General features: G+C 36.6%; 3 protein-coding genes across 8 annotated transcripts; 1 reads left to right on the top strand and 2 right to left on the bottom strand.

The window, feature by feature from the left end:
• The first annotated feature begins 2035 nt into the window (after nt 1–2035).
• cUnh17orf75 (chromosome Un C17orf75 homolog) lies at nt 2036–7209 on the top strand. 2 transcript variants are annotated; one of them, XM_079836000.1, is made up of 10 exons: nt 2036–2381; nt 2936–3010; nt 3316–3441; nt 3745–3875; nt 4316–4371; nt 4501–4620; nt 4731–4795; nt 4884–5023; nt 5141–5244; nt 6068–7209. In XM_079836000.1, the coding sequence occupies exons 1-10, from the start codon at nt 2233–2235 to the stop codon at nt 6281–6283; spliced, it is 1182 nt and encodes a 393-aa protein (XP_079692126.1). In that variant the 5' UTR covers nt 2036–2232; the 3' UTR covers nt 6284–7209. The 2 variants fall into 2 exon arrangements, with proteins under 2 accessions (XP_079692126.1, XP_079692127.1); XM_079836001.1 differs by lacking the exon at nt 2936–3010 and having other exon boundaries at nt 3745–3873; nt 4314–4371.
• A 27-nt stretch (nt 7210–7236) lies between these two features.
• LOC307137914 (sterile alpha motif domain-containing protein 9-like) lies at nt 7237–14819 on the bottom strand. Of its 5 annotated transcripts, none has more exons than XM_079835928.1 (4): nt 14715–14819; nt 13833–13926; nt 12777–12827; nt 7237–12470 (listed from the first exon to the last, which is right to left on the bottom strand). In XM_079835928.1, the coding sequence occupies exons 3-4, from the start codon at nt 12778–12780 to the stop codon at nt 7882–7884; spliced, it is 4593 nt and encodes a 1530-aa protein (XP_079692054.1). In that variant the 5' UTR covers nt 12781–12827; nt 13833–13926; nt 14715–14819; the 3' UTR covers nt 7237–7881. The 5 variants fall into 5 exon arrangements, with proteins under 5 accessions (XP_079692054.1, XP_079692056.1, XP_079692057.1 ...); XM_079835930.1 differs by having other exon boundaries at nt 14719–14819; XM_079835931.1 differs by lacking the exon at nt 13833–13926 and having other exon boundaries at nt 14715–14817.
• LOC307137943 (uncharacterized protein) lies at nt 14287–20909 on the bottom strand. Its single transcript, XM_079835982.1, has 10 exons — nt 20740–20909; nt 20458–20535; nt 20184–20216; nt 19990–20076; nt 19668–19765; nt 19437–19567; nt 17717–17824; nt 17467–17529; nt 17312–17377; nt 14287–15582 (listed from the first exon to the last, which is right to left on the bottom strand). The coding sequence occupies exons 1-10, from the start codon at nt 20848–20850 to the stop codon at nt 15476–15478; spliced, it is 882 nt and encodes a 293-aa protein (XP_079692108.1). The 5' UTR covers nt 20851–20909; the 3' UTR covers nt 14287–15475.
• Nucleotides 20910–20970: the final 61 nt, after the last annotated feature.

Genomic DNA, 20970 nt, shown 5'->3' with positions numbered 1-20970 from the left:
TTGTGTCAATTTTGCTGCTGCAACACCGCAATTTCCCTTTGGGGCTTAATAAAGTTTTTCTATTCTATTCTATATTACATTTTGTTTATAATATCTTAACTTTATTTACAGCACTTGGATCAACCTATGGTTGTTTTTAAATGTGCTTTATACATAAATTGAAATAATGAATGATGGCCACAATTATTGGCACCCCTAGAAATTCTTATGAGTAAAATATATCTGAAGTATATGCCCATTCATTTTCTTTAGCACACCAGACTAATAGACGTCTGTCTGTCTGTCTGTCTGTCTGTCTGTCTGTGTGTCTATCTATATATATATATACATATACAATGAATGAAATCAAAATCAAATCAATAGCTAGCCCTCTAAATTTGACTATTTTTTTAAATTGTATTAATTTCTTGCCCTGATATTTTTATGGACCTGGATCATCTACCAGACATTGGAAAGACAAAAATATTTGATCACAAAGGTTACATTTATATGTATACAATAAAAACAGACCAAACACAATTCATGCACATTGTTTATTCTGTTGAACATTTCAGATAATGCTTTATAACTCAACAGACGGCGATTTTATTTAGTAAAGCATTACAAAAGGAGCAGCTACGCTTAAAGGTAAAACAAAAACATACAGAGACTCTTAAATGCTAATGTCAGAGGAAGCATTTTTTAGGTGAGCCATATCATCTTTGATAGTTGGCTTTAAGTGCTACACAGTGGACCACATCTGGTCAGAGTCTGTGGTGCATGTCCATTTTGCTGGTTCTTCAGTAAGAGGTCCATGTAGGCGCCGTCTAGCAGATCCTCCTCCTTCACTCCCAGCTCCAGCATCAGCTGATTTGCGATGGTCACTCCTTCTTCTCTGCTCTGGTTTTCTTTCATCACCACCTCCAGCTCCATGAAGTCCCCCAGGCCCTCCACAGAATCAACATGCACCCTGGTCTGTCCCACCATATACAGCCTCCTCTCCTTCTTCACCTGCCCCACTTGCCCCAACGCATCCGTCAGAACCTTGACAAGCCCCTGTGGGTCGTTAGTAGGGGTTATGGAGTAGTTTGACAGCTTGGGTCCTTCTGTATCTGGCCTCTCATAGAAGATCAACTGCCCGGTGCCATCCTGCAAGTCCCTTAGTTTCAGCCGTCCTGCGGGCACTTTGAAAAACGTGTCCTGCTGCCGGATCACAGTCCCGTCTGTACCACTCAGCTCCTTGGCACGCTGTGTGAGGGAACGCAGGTCACGCAAAACTGCTTTTATTTCTACATTTGACGGCATCTTCAAAAAATATGCTTTAGATAATAGTGCACTACAGTTTGTTTTCGGTATCTCGTAGATCCAAGTGCTCTCGTTGCTTTGGCGCGCTTTTACACACAAACCTTTATAGCGCATGTGCAAGTAGGTGATGACGCTATTGATTCATCCAAGTGATTCGATTCTTTTGATCTGTTCACGAAGAAAAACAAATCCGAGACATCATGTTACAGTCATTCATTTAAGGTTACGTTAAAAACACGATTAGTTAAAAAAAAGCTGTACTTACCTTATTGTACTTCACCAGAACACAATTATTAATAATCGTTAAGATAATATTTAATTACCATACGTTTTCCTCACAAATGACAACAAAGCACATCTATAATCCCCCCTTCAGTCAACAGTAGGCAACTATAAAAATACAATAACAGCCTCAATAAAATAGTTTCATACTTGTTACATTATTTTATTTTCATTGTGTTGTCATCAGTAGTATACAAGAATTCTTCCGTTCCCTTTCTTATCTTGATATGAATAAGATTTACTTGCCAAAATGAACATTAATTGATCAGAAATTAACACGTACATTTGTTCAGTGAAAGGGGCGTATACGTTAAGTATGTCCATACAATTATATTGTTTGTGCTATAATAATCAGAAGATAGGATGAAATAATGATGAAAATATGAGCGCAGAAGTGAACGAGAACGAATCGGCTCTTTCACTTACAAGATTCATTCAAAGACGCCGATTCGTTCACGAACGTAACACCACTACAGCGCATGCGTACAAATATCGCCTTTCACTCCTGCGACTCGAGTCAAATGCCACGTAGAATTTAAATGGATTTTTAAACAAAATAATGACATGGCTTTGATGCATTGACATCTTTAGGACGACTGAAATTTACTAGTTAACGGAATTGCACGCAATCCGCGGTGTCGCTAGTCTTCTTGGCTTTGCAGAGACATGTTTACATCCCAGACCTCTTCCTTCCAGGAGTCCATAGACGTGGATGAACGGGATGGAGACTACGATAACGAAGAGCTCGCCGGATACAGCCAGAAAATACAACTGATTAACAGCTACTATGCCATATATTACTACCAAAACACAAGGTACGGTGGTTTTGCTTGCCATTTGTGCCAAGGAGGTTTTCCAAATGCAGAGAGCTTTGCAAAATGCTAGTTGTCTTAGAAATATTTTTCCCTTTTATGCCTCATGTTTAATAGTATATGAGATGTATGCATTTGTAGTTATGTCTAGCCAATCTATTTCTTATTTGAAACGTGTATGAGTTAAAATTCACTATTTATGTACTTAATATGAATTAAGCTTTCAGTTGCATGACATGAAGAGCAATATCTTACTGTTCACAATAGTCAGTTAGTCTTATGAAATCAAATGACTATCATGGATGAGTTATACACAGAATATGGACCCTTATATATATATATATATATATATATATATATATATATATATATATATATATATATATATATATATATATATATATATATATATATATATATATATATATATATATACACACACACACACACACAACATTGTAAATAAACACACATGAACACGTTGGCCAAGTTATAACCCAGGAGATCTTAACATATTAATGCTTATAAAGTGTTAAATGCATTATCAAACTACCCAGATCTGAGGCTTCTGGAGAGAGTGTGGCCTGGAGCCAGTGGAGATCAGACTCAACCACAAGTCAGGAGGACTTTAGGTAAAGAGGGTCCATCCATCATCTCTCAGTCATCAGTCCAGTGGCTTTCAGTGTTGTGATGGAAGAAAAAAATCATGGCTTCAGTCAAAAAATACCCACAGGATTATGCGTCTGGCTGGCTTGTCATCGTGTTGACTTGCTCATCTCATTCAACACCACACTCTCTTAGTATGTGTCTCTGCTAGGTGCCGTTGGTGATTCCGTGAACACCTATGCTTCATTAACTGCTTGTCTGTTCGCTTGTTCACTTTGCCCTTTCTTGTTTGGTATCATAGTGTTTTAACACATATTTTTCACTCTTGAAGTCTCATCCTGCTGGACGCCAGCTTGCCATCTGACGCGGAACCAGAACTACGAAGCTACATCTCCCGCAGGCTGAGCAAGGGCGCTTTGCTGGGGGGTATGGGTAACATTGCCACTGTGGAACTAAGGTACGTCATATCAGTGTTGGTATATTAACTATCACTCTATAAAATTGTTTTTGTTAATTGTAACGAAGCTGAAATAAAATACAAATATTAAATGGTAAACTTGAACTTTGAAAACGTAAAAATATTCAATGTAATGTAAACAAAAATTATAAATGTTACTCTGGCAAGATTAAACTGAAGTACTGAAATGACTAGTTTTTAATTATCCTTCAGTGCTAAATATCCAGAACCATATCTCATTGTCATTCAGTATAATATCACCATGTATTTTCGTTTTTAACTGACTACATTTTTGTGTTCAAGCATCCCTGAGCAAGCGGTGGGCTGTTACTGCTGTCTGCTTGAGCAAGAGAAATCTCCAGAACAGCCCGAGGCTGATGGCAACGGCTGGGTGGTGTGTCTTCTCGGAGGATCAGAGAAGGGCCTGAATTCATATCCTCAAATCACAAATGACTGACCATTAAAGTAGCCATGAAATGGACGTTGTGATAGTCTTTTCTTCCCTGTTGTGCCATATATCAGAGTGAAACGGCTTCTTGAACAAGTAGAAAAATTATGAATTAATTGGATGATTGTGGTTTGCTATTGCTCTAATGTCATCTGAGTGACCTCGCGTCACTAACACGTCATCAGAGAAGAGATGAAATGTCACCACAAGAGGGAGGGGAAGTTGTTTTGATTAAATATTATGAATGCATGTGAATTAAAAAAATTATGTGCACAGATAAATCCATTTTAATTTCATGGCAAACTTTAAAATTTAGGAAATGCAGCATTGTGCTTTAAGGACTGAAGTGATATCAGGTTTTACCATTGCATTCAAACACTGTTCTCTCTTAATAGGATAATTAATTTTGCTTAACCATACAAACATTCAGAATTGAGCTGGACAAGTACGTCCAGGGTTTGCAGGGCTGTTTGACTCCAGAGGTGAGGACAAAGAAGCGATAGACATAACATACCTGTTGAAATCGGTCTGTTTTGTTGAAGTTATATTTGCTGGCACACTGCTTTTGATATCCATTTGCTGTAAACATTGTTGGTAACCTCTGGTTACAGATGCAGAACTTGGAGACAGATGTCAGGCCCTACCTGAACCAGTGGTATGAAGAGTCAGTAATGCACATTCACAGAGTGGTTCAGCTGTTGCAGGCGAACGTCGGGTACATTCTGCACGCTGTAAGAAACCACTGCTGTCTAGATCTTCATATACATTTTACATCTGAATACAATAATATACTGTATTAAATGAAAGGGTAAATGAGCGTTACATCACGTCTCTACTGCAGGCTTTGAGTCACAAGCTTGTAGAGGTCACAGGAACGGATGAGAAGACAAAAGCAGATGTAGCAAGGTAAGCAAAACAACATGGTCTTTTTATTCAGTACCCAGTAGTTTAAAGTTCTGATAGCAACTGCAGCTTGATCAATTGTCTTGATTAGATTTATCAAAGCAGCAAGCCTGCAGGGTCTAGTCCAGGAGGACACCACTACAGCCTCCCTCTGTAAGGCCATTTCAGAGGACTCTCACACCAATCTGATCATCGACTGCTCAACCAGCCCTCCCACACTAACTAATGAAGGTCAGCAGCAGCGTCATCATCATCATCATCATCATCATCTCTACTAAATCTACATGCTTTCTCATTCCATACACAGGTTATGTTGATAATGTTGTGTTTGTATTTTAAACTCTGCAGTCAGTAACCGGTTCTGTGATGACTGGATCCAGGCCTTCCTCAATGCTGCAGAGCGCTTTAACCCTTTCCTCCTCCGTCAGATCCTGGAGAACTTTAAACTTAAGGTTAATGTGCTTCTGATTGTGCATAATAGTAACCTGGTATCTTGATAATACATTGCATGCTGTTCACTGATTTTTGTTGCTTGCTCAATTTACTTAATCAAAATGGGGGCACATCAATCATTTTAATTGGCATTAACATAGAATTGCTGAAAAAGTTACATTTAGCATGCTAACATGCTATTGGTAGCAAATAGTTGAAGGGATAGTCCACCCAAATTGAAAATTCTTCATGTCATTCCAAAATGTTCTTCTCCTGAACACAAAGATATTTTGAGTAAAGTTGATAACCAAACAGTTTCAGTTCCTATTGACCTCCATTGTATTTTTTTTTGTCTATAAAATGGAAGTTAGTGGGATCCAAAACCATCTGGCAACCAACATTTTTCAAAATATCTTATATTGTGTAATATAAAATATATTGTGTTCTGTGGATGAAGAAAAGTCATACAAGTAAGTAATGAGTAAATGATGACAGAATTTATGTCTTTGGGTGGACTATGCCTTTAAATGCAGGAGATTCATTTGAATTACTTTCTCATTTTTATTTATTTTTTTGTTTTACATTTGCTCGCAGTATAATTTATGAGGGTATGTTAAATATAAATGTAATATCAGAAAAGGAATTATTACATTTTAGAAATATTAAAAAGTATTCACTTAAATTTAAAAAGTAACTTATAATAATTATCAATAAACAGTTAAATTATTATTAAATGAAAAAAAAAATGTATATTAACCAACCTGATTTAAGAGTGATCACATTCAGAAATGCCAATTACATCAATATGCTTGTCTTCAACATGCACATTCTTTCTCCATGCAGGCCATCCAGGACATGAACAACCTGAAGCGCTTCATCCGTCAGGCTGAAATGAGCCACTACGCTCTGTTCCGCTGCTGTCTGTTCTTGCAAAGCTGTGGAAACGGGGACGTGCTGCTGCAGAACGCACGCGCCGAGCACAGCAGCTTTCCCGAGGCCTGTGGAATCATAAACGTGCTGGAGGAGTTCCTTGGTGAGCAGGCGCAGGGCACGCTGTAATGACAACTCCGCATCTGCAGGGGGCCACAAAGTTTCACTCACCTATCTCAGAGCACCTTTAAAGGAGTTGTCCCTGAATTGCTATTCAGCCCCTATAATCATAGCAGTGTGATATGCATTTTGGGCACTTGAAAACACTAAATATAGTTCATCTTTTTGTGTGTGTTGAAGTTCAACAGCAAAGATTGAAGGTTTTGCTTTTAAGGTTCAACAGCAAAGATTGAAGGTTTTGCTACGATGTGCTGCTGTATGTTGATGTGTGTGTTTCAAAATTAGAATCTAAATAGATCCTATAAAATGGGCCAATGAAAAATACATGTGATTAAACTTTATTTAAATTATTCTTCTTAATAATGTGTGTATATTAACACAATAGTGTTAAATGTGATTCTAGGTTGTAGTGTCAGATGTTCCTGTACATTATAGGAAGTTAATCACGTAATCATGAAGCTCTGCACAAGCTAAACGCCTATTTCACTCCATTTCAGTAGAAACATTACAATGACCTGCATTACCGGTTTTATTATTACATTTTTTAGATAAGTGCATAATTTGAGGTATTGATATTCCTTTTTTGTTCTTGTTTGCTATTTCACAATTTTACGAAAGACAGAAAAAAAAAACATAAAATCAGAAATCAGATGTAAATGTAATGGTCAAAAATAAAAGGGTTAGGAAAAACATATACCTTAAACATGATGTGAATATATATTAACAGGCTACAACTGTACTAAGTGGCAATAATGTGTATGATTATCATAATGTGGATTTGACATGACTGTACTGTGAATAATTTGTTCCAGGAACATTTCATTTTTCAAGAAATGTTCTGCACTCTGTGGATTGAGTTACTGTTAATAATTGACCTTGATTCTTGAATTCATGCAAGAAATAAAATAACAATAAATGAAGGCTGGCAAAGCTGTAAATAGTTTTTACATTTTTTTAATTCAACTGCTTACACTTCTAATGCCAGTAGTACAATCATTTATTACCGGACATGTTCACAGGACAACAAAGAATTGCATAGGCTACTGGAACTATACTTCAACATGGTAAATACGATCTGTCAGTTTTGTAATGCAATATCAGGCATATTTCTACATACATTTCCAAAGCTTATTTGTACAAAGGTATATATACATTGAATTTTCACTTAAAAAGTCACTACCCAAGTAGTTAAATATATTGTTACATCCTAAACATCTACATATTGACACTAATTCAAAGAAATATCACTAAATAACAACAATGTATCTTGTAATAGTTGGTTATGACATTATCATTTTTTTATATGTGCCAACAAAGTGAACAAAATCATGCCTTGAAAAAATATAGGATTTAACTATAGGATGGTTAAATAAAAACAACATTTTAAAAACATTATTTACTGTATACAGCAACAGTAACACTGCAATGTTTGATTTCTACCCGAATTACAATTCAAAAACATTCAACAAAATGTCAAAGAGCACAAAATGAATATACAAATTCAAACAAATCCAGATGCATATTTGTCTATACAAATTCATATTATTCAGCTCCCTTGCAGTGATTTGAATTTATGGAAAATCGCAGTAGTAGTTTCAGGTTTGGTTTCACTCTGCCACCTTGATGTCAAAAGCTACTACTCCATGAAGAGAAAACCCCAGGTAGAAGGTCACATTCTCATTTGAATTTGGCAAGGAGGCAGAAAAAAGTGGAATGACTCTGATGTTCCTTTGATCGGATACTCGAACAAACAGATTTCCATTTTCAGTGTATCCAGTGACACGTTTAAGAAGTCGAACAACATCTGGGTTCATCCACACTTCACCGCCTTGCCACTTGAGGCGTCTCTCACTGAGGGTTCCCATGCAGAATTTTTCAATTGTGGTCTTGTGCACAATTTTATTGAGACCCTGTGCTTTTCCAAGGAGGAAGTGAGTGAAAATCCTACCCTTTCCTGAGGCAGTAGATTTTACCTCAGAATATCTGTGGAGTTGATTTATTGCTTTTGTGCAAATGTCACTTCTTGTACTGGATGGCATTTTGCCCATAGAGTCCTCTGGCCAAAATAAGAGTGAAAGTAGAAAGTACGCAGTTTCTGGTAATGCTGTTCTCTTTTCACTGTAAAACCGCTTGCTGAGATCTTGAAGTATTTCAATGGAAAGAAGTTTTCCAGAACCAGGTGAAGCACAGGAGAGCGCTATTTGACAGAAGATGAAGTTTATGAGCTCCGTCTGGTCAAGATCCTTTTTCAGGTCAGTTGGATAAAGGCTAATTATTTCCTCAAGCTTTGCTCCAGCTCTATGTTTCTTGTTATCAGAGAGCAGGTAAAGTATTGTTGTAACATTCCAACCTCCGAGTTGGAAAATTTTCATATGTCTCATAAATGGAGAAACTGTCTTTGTGTCAACAGCCTCGTCTTCTTGAATGTCAATGGAAAAAAATTTGGCATACACAGAACTTTTCCTTAGGAGCCATTTTCTAGGATTATTTACTTTGTCAGGCTCCCCTTCATCTAACTCCTCCTCTTCTTCTGAACTATAATTCTGAAAGCGAGCAAGATCCTCACAAATACGTTCCAGGGCATTTCTAATGCTGTTTTTTAATCCTTTTAAGAGGCCATGAAACATTTGCCAAGGTTTCTGTACTTCCTCTGGAATGTAGTCAGCGAGCAGGTAATCCATCAACTTCCTCTTTCCCTCTTTGGTAGCAAATACGTCTACGAATGGCAGGAGGTCGAGCAATCGACATCCAATATCAACTTCTCCAAAATAAGAATTATTTACGTAGACTGCCTGTGAAAATTTTTCAGATTCTCTAAAAGCAGTGATTCCTTTCAGAGCAGTATCGATGATATCAGTGACATCTACTGGGTGAATAGCGTTTTTCTTGTTTATGTCTTCATATTTGTCATAGAACCACTTTTTGTATACTTGTCCCAGTGTGTCAAGTATATATGTGTGTTGTGGGGGACGAGACTTGGCTCTTTTAGCCCAAATCTCAGCTTCCTCAAACCTTTTGTTTTCATAAAGCAGTCGTGCAAGTTGTTGAGCAACAAAGGCATCCTCATCAAAACGAGTGCAAGCTACCGTTAAAAGGTCAATGGCTTTCTCCAGGTCTTCTGTCTCGCTAACATGCTCTATTAAAGGTGAAAACCAGCTGTTTTTTGGATCTCCTTTGCTTTTTTTTGTCCGTTTGATAAACAGATCTCTGACAAATTTTCTAAAGTCATCCCGTCCAAATCTGTGGTCGAACAGCACTTTGTCCTTAAGGAGACTCATTGCTATTTCACTTTGGCTCTGGTAGCTGGAGAGCTGCTTCAGAATCTCCTTGGCTATCAAATGGTGAATTATTCTCACAGAGGAGATGTGTGTCTCGCTAGATTTCAGCTGTATGAAAAAAAACCTAGCTTGCTCACTTAAGGAATTTTCAAATGTTTGGTGTCGAACTTCATCCATCCATGTGGACTCTGGACGTTTGGCCATTTTATCCAATTTGTCCAAGTGGATTCCTAAACCTAAGAATGCCTCACAGTGTGATACAGACAGGTAGGAGTTCTCAATATGGCTGTTCAGAAGGGCCACAAATTTGATCAAATGTGTCTGAAGAGATGAATGATCAATTTCCTTTAGCAGATTCTTAACACAGTCTGTGACGTAAGACTGTTCAAACTCTTCACTCATTAGCACCAAAGTAAGTATAAATTCTGCTTCAAACTTCAGCTTGAGACTCTCTGCTTTCTTTGAGAAGAGCTTCTTTTCTGCCGGGGACAGTTTGTGTGTAACACCGACAGTGCGTAAAGGCAATGTTTTACACATTCTTTCTGGATCAAGAGACCTTTTGCAGCAGAGAATTATGAAACACAGTTTTGATGAACTTATTTTCATTGTTGTGACTGCATTGCTTAATTCTCGTCTGATGTCATCCTGATAGTCTACATTGCAATCCTCCAGCAACAGAAGCACAGGTAAACAGGCATTCTTGTCAACCTCCTCGTAATTCCAAAGCTTTACAGCATGCTCACAGACAGTTGCAGCCTGGTACGATTGCTTAACAACAGCACATCGCATTTTTGTCCTCCAGTTCCAGAGGATCTGTCGTGCCACCGTGCTTCCACCACTGCCAGGTTGATGATATATGTTGATATTTTCAATGGACCGTTTTAATGAGTCGGTACGCTCAAGGTCTTCCAAAATTTTGTTAATTTCTGCATATGCATCACGTTTGATGACTTCCCCGCATTGATTTCTGTCAGCCAGCCACAAATTCATCCAGTCAATTTTCCCTCCTTGATAGAAGTACTGTTCAATTTTATGTATTTGCTCTTGTTCCATGACATTTACATTTGTTTCGTCACACTGGTCAACACGGACTACATCTAAGGAGAGCATACTATCTTCATCCACAGGTTTTAAAAAGCATACTCCATTGTTTGACACAGGCAAACGCCTTGTGGCCTGAACACTGGTGAGCTGAATGCTTTGAATTGTCGCATCTACATGACTCATTGGCATACCAACAATACTGATTTGTTCAAGCACATCCATCGAGCATGACACTTGGGCAAGGCTTGACCATTTCTTATAATTCTCCCTTGACTCTGAGATTATGAATATGTCTTCATGGCCACTCATTTCTGCATAGAATTCATGAAATGTGTCAACAAGGGGTTGTTCAACGTCAGACGTGAGAATGAAAAGCACCACAAATGATCTTTTAGGGAGAATCTCATTGCAGATCACAGATATAGCTCTTTTCAACAGTTTTTTCTTGTTTTTGATCCAGGTTTTTTCATCGCATGGACACTCACTTCCAATGTAATCATTTCGACCATTGCAGAATATCCAGCTTGTTCTGTCATAGAGCTGTAACTTCTTGATTAAGTCAGCAGTGCTCTCCCTATGATCATAATCACGCAGGAAGTGAAGGTTTACGGCATGGTGCTCTTGGTAATTGTGACAAAGTCCAGATAATTTTGAGTCAGGGTCATAATCAAAAACAGAGAAGATATTCATGTGGGCAAGGAACTTGATGTTTTGTAGGTTTTCTTCATCAAAACGATTTGAAACAATAATGTAACGCAATGTTTTGTCCATGTATTTCTTCCCATGTGTCAGAAGGACTAAGAGTTTTCTTCCTAAGTCCTCTTTAAAATGAGTCTGTATCTGATTCTGGTTGTTTTCTTCCCATTCTCTTTTTTGGTCAAGGTCTTTGAGCGCTTGAATGAAACTGACAAGTTCATCTTCAGTAACACGTGGTGTATTAGGTCCGACTCTTTGATAATAAGCTTTTTGCTCATATTCAACTTTATTAGCTTTTTCGTTGAACTTTGGAATACGAGCACCATACAGTTTTCCCCTCACAACATTCACCATGGGAACTACATCAACTTCTACAATCCAGTTTTGGGACTGACTGTCTTTGTCAATTACCGGAATTAATTTTGGAGGCTTGATACATTTTCTGGCATCAGAGTGCTGTGTTGGAAAACAATTTTCAATATAGTCTAAAGCATCTTCAAAGTCCTCTTTGTCTTCAATGGGAATTCCAATTATCTCGCCATGTTTGTACGAGGTTTTTGTCTTGTCCATGACCCCAAAGTGGATTGTGCCATTTGCACGCATATTCATGCATGCACATGCAAATCGAATGACTTCACTGGCAAATTTGATCTTTAGCTTTCTTGGTTCTAATTTACAGGCAATTTCCAGTGATTTATACTCATGACATGGAGTGATCAGATTGTCTATTCCTGTCTCTGGTGGGAGTATGGCATGTTTTATGTAGCTGAAGTGTCCGTCATTATCATTAAATTTCCGAAACCTACTTTGCGGCAAACACACAGTTGATTCAAGAATATCACTTGTAGAAAGGTTTTGTTCGTGACTAATGACATCACTGGAAGACACAATTTCCTGTTTTGCTTCCTCTCTTTGTTCTCCGTCAAAGCAAGGTTTCTTTTTTGTTTTTGACTTGTCTGGTTGTAAAAGTTCATCTCTTTTACTCAGCAAAAGTTGTATTTGGCCACCTCCCAAACCTAATTCTTTTAAATATGATTTTGTAACGACATGTAGAAGAACAGGTCCTGTTACCTCTTCTTTCTCAAGTTTCTGAATGTGCTCTGGTTTAATCCCAATAACCTGTAACCATGAGCTAACATGGTTTTCATTCCAGTCTGAACATGGTATAGAACTGTAGTCTAAAAAGAGCAAAGTAAAGGCAATTTATATAAAGGGGCATAAAAATACCACATAAGTTGAAACAATTCATCATAAACAAATCATTTACAGCATGTGCAAATTCAATTTTTAAAAGGTCTATCTCAAAAAAAGTGTATGAGCATGGAAATCTGGCTATCAGCAGACAAATGTATAGGCTACTGTTATTTGTTATACATAATAATAGGCCTACATTGTACACTAAACCAAAACTGCATAATATGCTCTATTGTTCTAAATTGAAAAGAATTAGCTTTTCTAATGATGTTTTTATTATAAATACTCACCCATTAGGGAATATTCAAGGAGATCTTTTCAAAGTTTTTGTGCCATGAATGCTGAAACAAAGAAAATAAATTTACTATTTGTATATAGGCTATTTAAATGCTTTTACACTACTTAAAAGTTTGTAAGCAAACTTTGAACATCATCATTACATTCAGAAGTTGTTTATCTTCCTTTAGTAGGCTATTCTAAGTTATTCAAATATTGACGCTAACAATGAGGGCAAAGTCCAATACAAATACTGAGCCTGCTGTAAAAGGGACAGTTCACCTAAAGTAAACAAAATAATGCAAATTCAAACTTGAGTTAAGTTACCATAGAGACAGAGCGACACGCATCATAATCTGAAGACCACGTCCACCGGGGGGGGGGGGGGGGGGGGCAATCCAACGGTCATTGTGTTGAGTGAAGCGGTCATTTCGGACTTATAACAAAAAACAGAACAATGTCTAAAAGCTTATATGTGACAAAGTGTACAGAAAACAAGCTAAACAAAACCCAGAACCAAAACCCATAAGTTTTTATAAGCTGTTGACCCAAAAACGAGCGTTTAAGGACACAAAAGTGGATACAGGTAATTGAGACAGCGCGACACTGAGAACTACGCCCACTGGAGGGGAATGTAATCAGCGACAGGAAATATAATATATAAAACTGATATTTGGATATTTGACTCAACAGTGACAAAATATTTACTGCACATATGCATTGACCCATTCTTCCTGCTGATGCTCCACATCTTATTGCCTGTATCCACTTTTGTCTCCTTAAACGTTCGTTTTTTGGGGTCGACAGCTTATAAAAAACTTCTGGGTTTTTGGTTCTAGGTTTTGTTTAGCTTGTTTGCTGTACAACTTGTCACATATCAGCTTTTAGACATTGTTCTGTTTTTTTTTTGTCATAAGTCCGAAATGACAAGGAGGCAGCCTCACGCAATGCAAAGTCAATGCAAAGTCACCCCTGGTGTGGGCTTGGCCTAAATACGCTCTGCCTCTATGAATGGAATAAAAATAAACAATAAAATATATTTGCTATATATAACATAAAAGGAAACACACCTTAAATATGTTTGCTTTGAAGAGCATTAGTTGAGAAAGGTTCAGGCTATATGACTGAGTTATATCCTGCTTTGTGTGTTACCCGAGGGAGTGGCTGATTGAAAACAAAATGTTCATAGAAAACAAAACTTCGATCAATTGTGTAAAATGTCTACAATAATATATGACTTGATTAAGCAAGATCTTGCTTCTTAGAATAGTAGGCCTATGTTAGGCTACATGAACACATCACTAACGTCCTTCATGATTTTATTACCAAATGGACATAAAAACAGCCACCAGAAGTTAGTTTATCTAACTATCAAACATTTGATTTATTTAATAATAATCTGTTCTAGGTTTATTACCATAGCAGACAGATATATAATCAGTGTCTTGTTCTAATAATAATAAATACATTAAAAAAAAAATGAAACAAAGTGAAAAAAAAACACCCAACAGCCATAATTTTCTTAGACTGAAAATTTATTTCAGTGATTTAATAGACATATCTGACATAGCCTGATAAAAGTGGGTAAATACTTAATATTTATATATGACAGAATATAATTGCTGACACTGTTGTACTTATACAGAGAGTTTAACAGTGGATGTTGTGTGTGTGCTTCTTGCGTGTGTAATTCACACAAATAACAAAAACAACCTTTTATTTAGACCAAAAAAATAGCTAATAGCATATATTAAAATGAGGTCTCTTTAGAAAATTCTAGTAACTTTTACAACCTCACTTTAGGCACAACACTTGTGATGTTATTTATTATACTCTTGACGTAGGCTACTCTCCAATTTTAACCATCAAAAGCAATAACTTGATTTGTGAAATTCCCCATTTAATCTTAAACATAAACAACTACATAAAAAAAAGGCAAAAAACACACTTACGTACAAGTGCAAATGAACACAGACTCTGTTCTGCAGCTCTGAAACGTCTCCCATACACAGATGTGAAACGGTGCAACTCAACTGTTCTCTCTGCTGAAGTAATGAGCCGCTGAAGGCTTATTCTACCCTTTTTGTGGGCGGGTATAAACCAAATACTTTGCAGGCTCAAGGTGAAGAAAAGAAACACATGAACACGGGTGACTCATCATTTTTAGTTTCTTGTGTTTCATTTCTATTTAATTTCCATTCTGCAATGGAAAATTTTCTCAACTTTTAGTTAATTTTATTTGTAATAAATTGTAACATCAGACATTATTATTTGAATTAATGTGGGCTGTACCATTAGGACAGTGATGGGGGTAAGGGAATTAGTTTTTTCAAATAATCATTTCTACAGTTATGATTTAGTGAAATTTAATAAAATGAGAGAAAATTGCGGTTACTGGAGAAAAACTAAACAAAACATGAAAACATTTGCATTTACATTGGACAGTGAACATGGACTGAAAACTGAACAGTATATAACAGGGAAATCTGTCGTCTTTTGAACAACTTTAAGTCCATGAATAATTAGAACTAATTAGCTTGGTTAACTTGTTTGAGAAAACATTTATTTTGAAAAAACTTTTATTTTGAATAACGACAGATGATTATAAACCGTTCTAAATTAATAGGTCTTTGGTCTACATGTGTGATAACAATTTGGATCTATCATGAATAAACATTTATCATCTCAGTCTTGCTCAAGGGACCCATGAGGTTCACAGAGGAGCAGTTTTGACCCAGGCAGCAGATTCACTGTCCAAACAGGCTATCATGTCATTCAGAAGATCATCACCCTCAGGACTCTCACTACTGCTGTGAGATTCTGCAAAAAAACAAAAAAATCACACACACACACACACACACACACACACAAAACACATCATACATCCACTGGTTTGGTAAGTACATTTCTACCCTTCTACATTGATAATTGTGCGTGCATTTATTAATCATTTTGATACTAAAATCCTTCCATATGATTTGGACATTTCTTTTTATTTTTTCATATTATATTATTTATTAATTTATTATTCTGTTCTAATTTAATTCTGTAAATTAATTTTTATTGTTTTTTGGTGCATCGATGTTGCACCTAGGCCTATATCCTAATCGGCTGAATTGCCTGTGCGAGCACTCTCTGCATTCCAGGCAGGTTTTTGAGCCCGTAAATTACAACTTCAAACCACGACTCACGACTTTGTAGTGTTCCAGGCAAAGTCACGCCAAACTGCCTGAGCGCAAGGAATTGTGTGCTAGTTATATGCAAATATGCAACTCGTGCTATATATTCCAAGCGCTCTGAAGGTATAGGCTACTGGTTTGAGAAACAAACCGAAATGGCAAGTTATTACAGACTTTTATGAAAATCTTTTGAGATCAATTTTAATAAAACATAATTTTTTTTATGTTTTATTAAAATTGAAAAAGAAGAGTAGGCTTTGTATTTTAATATCTGTCGTTCTCCTGTTTTTCTGGTTCCAACGCATTATTCTTTCCTTTTTGCATTAGTGTTTAATATATATATATATATATATGACAGCCGTCATATACTGGTGAATAATATCTACACAAAGCCCTGTCTAGGCTCTGCCCCGCCCCGGTATGGGTTGTGTCGAGACATTCGTTAGTCTGGTTGTTTGATGAGAAAAATAATGTAGCTGCAATCAACGCGTTAAGAATCCGTACAGCTGCAGAAGCGCAGGACTTTTATTCTGCTGTGCCGGACTGAGGAAGAACCGATGACGAAATAGTTTGATCTACGGCTGACCAATCAGCAGAAAGGGGCGTATAATTCCCGCCCACGTGTAGAAATCGAATATTCAAACTGTTTATTCATTATTCTACCTCTGAACAAAAAACGAAAAATCAAGTCGAAATCTCGTTTTTCGTTTTTCTGAAGAAAAACAAAGAAAAAAACAAAAAACAAGCAGTTTTCTAATTTTTCAACTTTCAATATTAAATCAAAAATCGACTGAACGAATGATACACGGATTGTTGTTATACCTTTTATTTTACGTTATTTGTATATTTGTTTTATAAACACCGCATCCGTAAGGGGCTGCCATTGTTGCTTCGCGGGCTATGTGACGTCAAAACTTGTAACTGGGAGTACATCAATTTAGTACAAAATAGATTTAGTACATCAATTCTAGGGTAGAAGGTTGGAAAAACACGGGTTACGGCCTGGAACGCGGCATACGATTTGCAGACATGTGGAAATGCAAATTCTGTCTGCAGTGTGGCCTTTCTGCAGTTCTTTTTAAAAAAAAAATTTTTTTACGTTTATTGATCCAAAATGTTTTTATACATTCTCTTCTATATCTTTGTGTGATGTTCTGTACATTGTGGCTTTAAAATGTTGTTATATTTGTTTGTACAAATGTTTATTCCTAACACACACAAAACACACACACGATTCAACTATCAGTCAACGGCAAGACGACAATTCTGATTGGACTATGTAAATCCTTATTCAGGGACACCCCTACATTGGAGTCAGCACAAATATTGTAAAAATGCCCATCATCCTGTAATTTTTTTAAAGATCTTACCAATTGTATGTTCAGTCAGTTTCCTAATCAAGGAGCTTGGGACATCATATATGCTTTCGGTCACCTCTGTAAAATTAAGAACAATCACAGCACACTGTGCGGAATATATCATAGTTTACATTGTACATTTATCATTTGAGTGGGTGGAGACTTGCCATGCTCTCCCTCATTGGTTGACCATTTGGAAGGGGGAGTGTCATAGATGGCTTCCTCAGGCACTGCAATCAACCATTAGAAATCATCAACCAATTATCAAGAGTAAGGTATTAAAATAAATAATTTTGCCAATGAATAAGTATTATAAAGCAGGCAAGGCAAACCTAAATGCAAACATTTGAACATTCTTTGTTAGAATACTATATTATATTTCACAAAGCATTTTTGAAAAAAGTTCATTATACACACGTTTTTGAGATGGTAGAACATCATATTCATAGTCAGTCAGTATAAACTCCTCAGTACTTTGCTCCATTTCATTGTCTGTGTGCAGACTTTCTTGAGTCTCATCAGCATCTGAGGACACAAATTCTTGTAGAGTCTTTACAGACATCCATGAATGGATTTCAATTATTATTATTATTTTTTTTTTTTTTTGCCTGTGACGTTTCCTAGACAAAAGGTTGACATGGATATTCATCTGCTAAATAGAATATCTTAAAGTGATAGTTCACCAAAAAAAATTGAAAAGTCATAATTTACTCAAATTTACTCCACTTTTGTTAATCTTCAAAACACAAATTAAGTTATTTTAATGAAACCTTAGAGATTCCAGTCTCTCCATTGAAAGTCCAATACACCAAAACTTTGACGCTTGAAAGTTCATAAAGAGATTGTGAAAGGAATCAAACAGTTTAATCCAAGCCATCTGAAGAGACACAATCGCTTCATATGAACAGATATAATTAAGGCTTTTATTCACATACTGTATAAATATTGATCAGTGCACATACATAGAGCACATCAAATATGGTCAACGGATGATCAACTCGTTGCAAGCAAGCACATTTGATCTTCCCTTCATCATATTTGATGTGCTCTATGTATGTGCACTGATCAATGTTTGTATGTGAATAAAAGCCTAAATGAAATGATTCATTATTGGGTGAACTAACACTTTAAGCTTTTAACATGTTTTTCACAATATAATAAAGGCATTTTATTATTACACTTAAAGGGATAGTTCACCCAAAAATGAAAATTATGTCATCATTTACTCACCCTCAAGTTGTTTCAAACCTGTATGAGTTTCTTTGTTCTGCTGAATACAAAATAAGATATTTTGAAGAATGTTTGTAACCAAGCAGAGAGAGCAACCATTGACTACCATAGTAGGGGGGAAAAAGACTATGGTAGTCAATGGTTGCTCTCTCTGCTTGGTTACAAACATTCTTCAAAATATCTTCTTTTGTGTTGAGCAGAACAAAGAAACTCATACAGGTTTGGAACAACTTGAGGGTAAGTAATGATGACAGAATTTTCATTTTTGGGTGAACTATCCCTTTAAAGTCACCATGAAACCAAAATGTACAATTCTTAAAGCAACACTGTAATTTTTTTTTGCTCAAAATGTATATGAGTGGGTACATCATGAATCCATTTTCCAAACCGTGTTTTTGTCTTATCCTGAATCATTATGGTACACTTATAATAAGCAGAGGCAGACAGTAGTAAAGCATTTGTCAAGTATATGTACTTTATCACTTTTTCTTCACTATATGTCGTACTTTTTACTGCACTACATTTCATAAATTGAAGGGGGTTTTTTTTACCTTTCATACTTAATTACATAAAAAATGTGTACTTTCTTACTTGCACTCAAGTAAAACTTTGAATTACTTTTACTTGAGTACATTTTTAATGTAATTAAGTATTAAATGATATTCAATATGAAACATAGTGTAGTAAAAAGTACAATATTATGTACTTCAACATTCTCTCGATGTGAGGCTGGGACAGCGTGTCACCTGTCAGCCGTTTAACTTTATTATAAGTCACAATAGGAAATTCAATACAATCGCAAAATCGGTTTCATGTCGACTTCTTTAAGAGTGACAGTTCTGTATTACAGAAACGCATTTAAAAAAAAGTAATCAGGAGAAAGTCGCATCACGAATGCGGGACATACCAGTGAAGGACTGGAATGATTCTTGACCAATGGAGAGACATCTGCTGTCCACGGAAGTGCTGCCGGTCTCAGTATTTGATTCTTCACACTGGCTAGACCGAGCTTCAGGGTTGTTATCTGGCACCAGCTCCCTAATCTCAATAACACACACACACACAACACATTCAGAGCATTATAAATCTCATACAAATACAACCACTGACATGAAAGCGTCTTAAAGTGCAGCGGTACCCATTGGAGACAGATTCAGTTTTGTCGGGCCCATTGAGCAGCATGGCTTTCCAGAGCTGGTCCATCCACTCCTGCCTGACATCAGCTGTATTTGCAGCCTGTTAGCACACAATTCACAAATGGATTGCAAATGTTTATGGACAAAATAGGCATAAAGAGAGCATTCATAACTCCTTCGGTCACAGTGCAATGCATGTTCCTTTTTGAAACTATTATGACAGTCCTGTCTTAGTCTCAACAAAACAACATTATTCACAGATGGTTGATGGCGGACCACATCCTCAAACACATTACAGACACTCTTTGATCAACATAAACTCACCAGCATTTTCTTCTTCCCATTTTTCATTGTGATCTCAAATAGATAGCGATTGTTCTCCGATCTGTTGACCTCCCGCACAGACTGAACCTGTTAAGCCAGGTTGTTAACATGAGAAGAACTTATTTGGCCTTCTAATAATAAGTTTACCAGCATCTACACAATGACACTCAGATAATATTACAAATCCACTTCACCTCGTATATGTAATATTGTCCCCTGAGGTCTAACTGTTTGGGTTAAAGAAAAACAATGGATTAATAACCTTAGCAATAAGAATATTCTGCAAAACGCCAGTACACTGCATTTTTTATTTAAAGCAGGGTTCTTCAACAGGTGGTCCATAATTGTGTTTAATCTCAAACACATTACACAAAAAAACTATATCTTCAACCAAAGTCTGGCCTCTGAGGTCCATTTAAAATGCACCATAAATAATTAAAATATTAAATCAAACAGTTAAATACTTACAGCACTCCCATGTTTTTTGGTGTAGAAAAAAAGTGTTGTATTGTAAAGTCTGAACCAGTATGTCACCCACCGAAGTCTCTGAGGAAAATATATTGAATTACTTAGCAGAGATTCCCTTAGGTACTTATATTATGCAAGTAGTATAAATTAGATAATACTGTATAAAAATGCAACTACTGCAATAAATAAGTTAAATATAATAAATAAGACTGTCTGAAAAACGTAAACATTTCTGCCAATGATAGACATGGAACACTAGAAATATGTACATTATATTCATACCATTTTGTCTTTCCGTTTCTTCAGAAAGCCCTGGCAGAGCGGAGCCGGCACTCCTCTTCCAGTCGACATGCTCATGCTTAGTTTTGAAAGTTCACACTTCACCATAAACATAAATCAACATTATGACTTCCCCCTGAAACAGTTACATCCTCACTTCAGATTTTTGTATAATAAAGAGATGCTGTCCTCGGTCAAATGCCGAAATATGGGGGAGGTTCTTGTTCATTTGCT

Source organism: Gobio gobio, assembly GCF_949357685.1.
Source record: "Gobio gobio genome assembly, chromosome: 1".
NCBI classification, from domain to species: Eukaryota; Metazoa; Chordata; class Actinopteri; order Cypriniformes; family Gobionidae; genus Gobio; species Gobio gobio.
This window is presented reverse-complemented; position numbering and strand designations above follow the sequence as displayed.

What these genes read in the sequence shown, in the direction of transcription:
- cUnh17orf75 (XM_079836000.1), top strand. Translation starts at nt 2,233, where the DNA reads ATGTTTACATCCCAGACCTCTTCCTTCCAGGAGTCCATAGACGTGGAT. An exon ending in ACAAGTCAGGAGGACTTTAG is followed by an intron (nt 3,011 to 3,315) that starts GTAAAGAGGGTC and finishes TCACTCTTGAAG; the next exon opens with TCTCATCCTGCTGGACGCCA. An exon ending in ATTGCCACTGTGGAACTAAG is followed by an intron (nt 3,442 to 3,744) that starts GTACGTCATATC and finishes TTTGTGTTCAAG; the next exon opens with CATCCCTGAGCAAGCGGTGG.
- LOC307137943 (XM_079835982.1), bottom strand. Translation starts at nt 20,850, where the DNA reads ATGTTTATGGTGAAGTGTGAACTTTCAAAACTAAGCATGAGCATGTCG. An exon ending in TGTTCTACCATCTCAAAAAC is followed by an intron (nt 17,530 to 17,716) that starts GTGTGTATAATG and finishes GGTTGATTGCAG; the next exon opens with TGCCTGAGGAAGCCATCTAT. An exon ending in ACTGACTGAACATACAATTG is followed by an intron (nt 15,583 to 17,311) that starts GTAAGATCTTTA and finishes GTTTTTTTGCAG; the next exon opens with AATCTCACAGCAGTAGTGAG.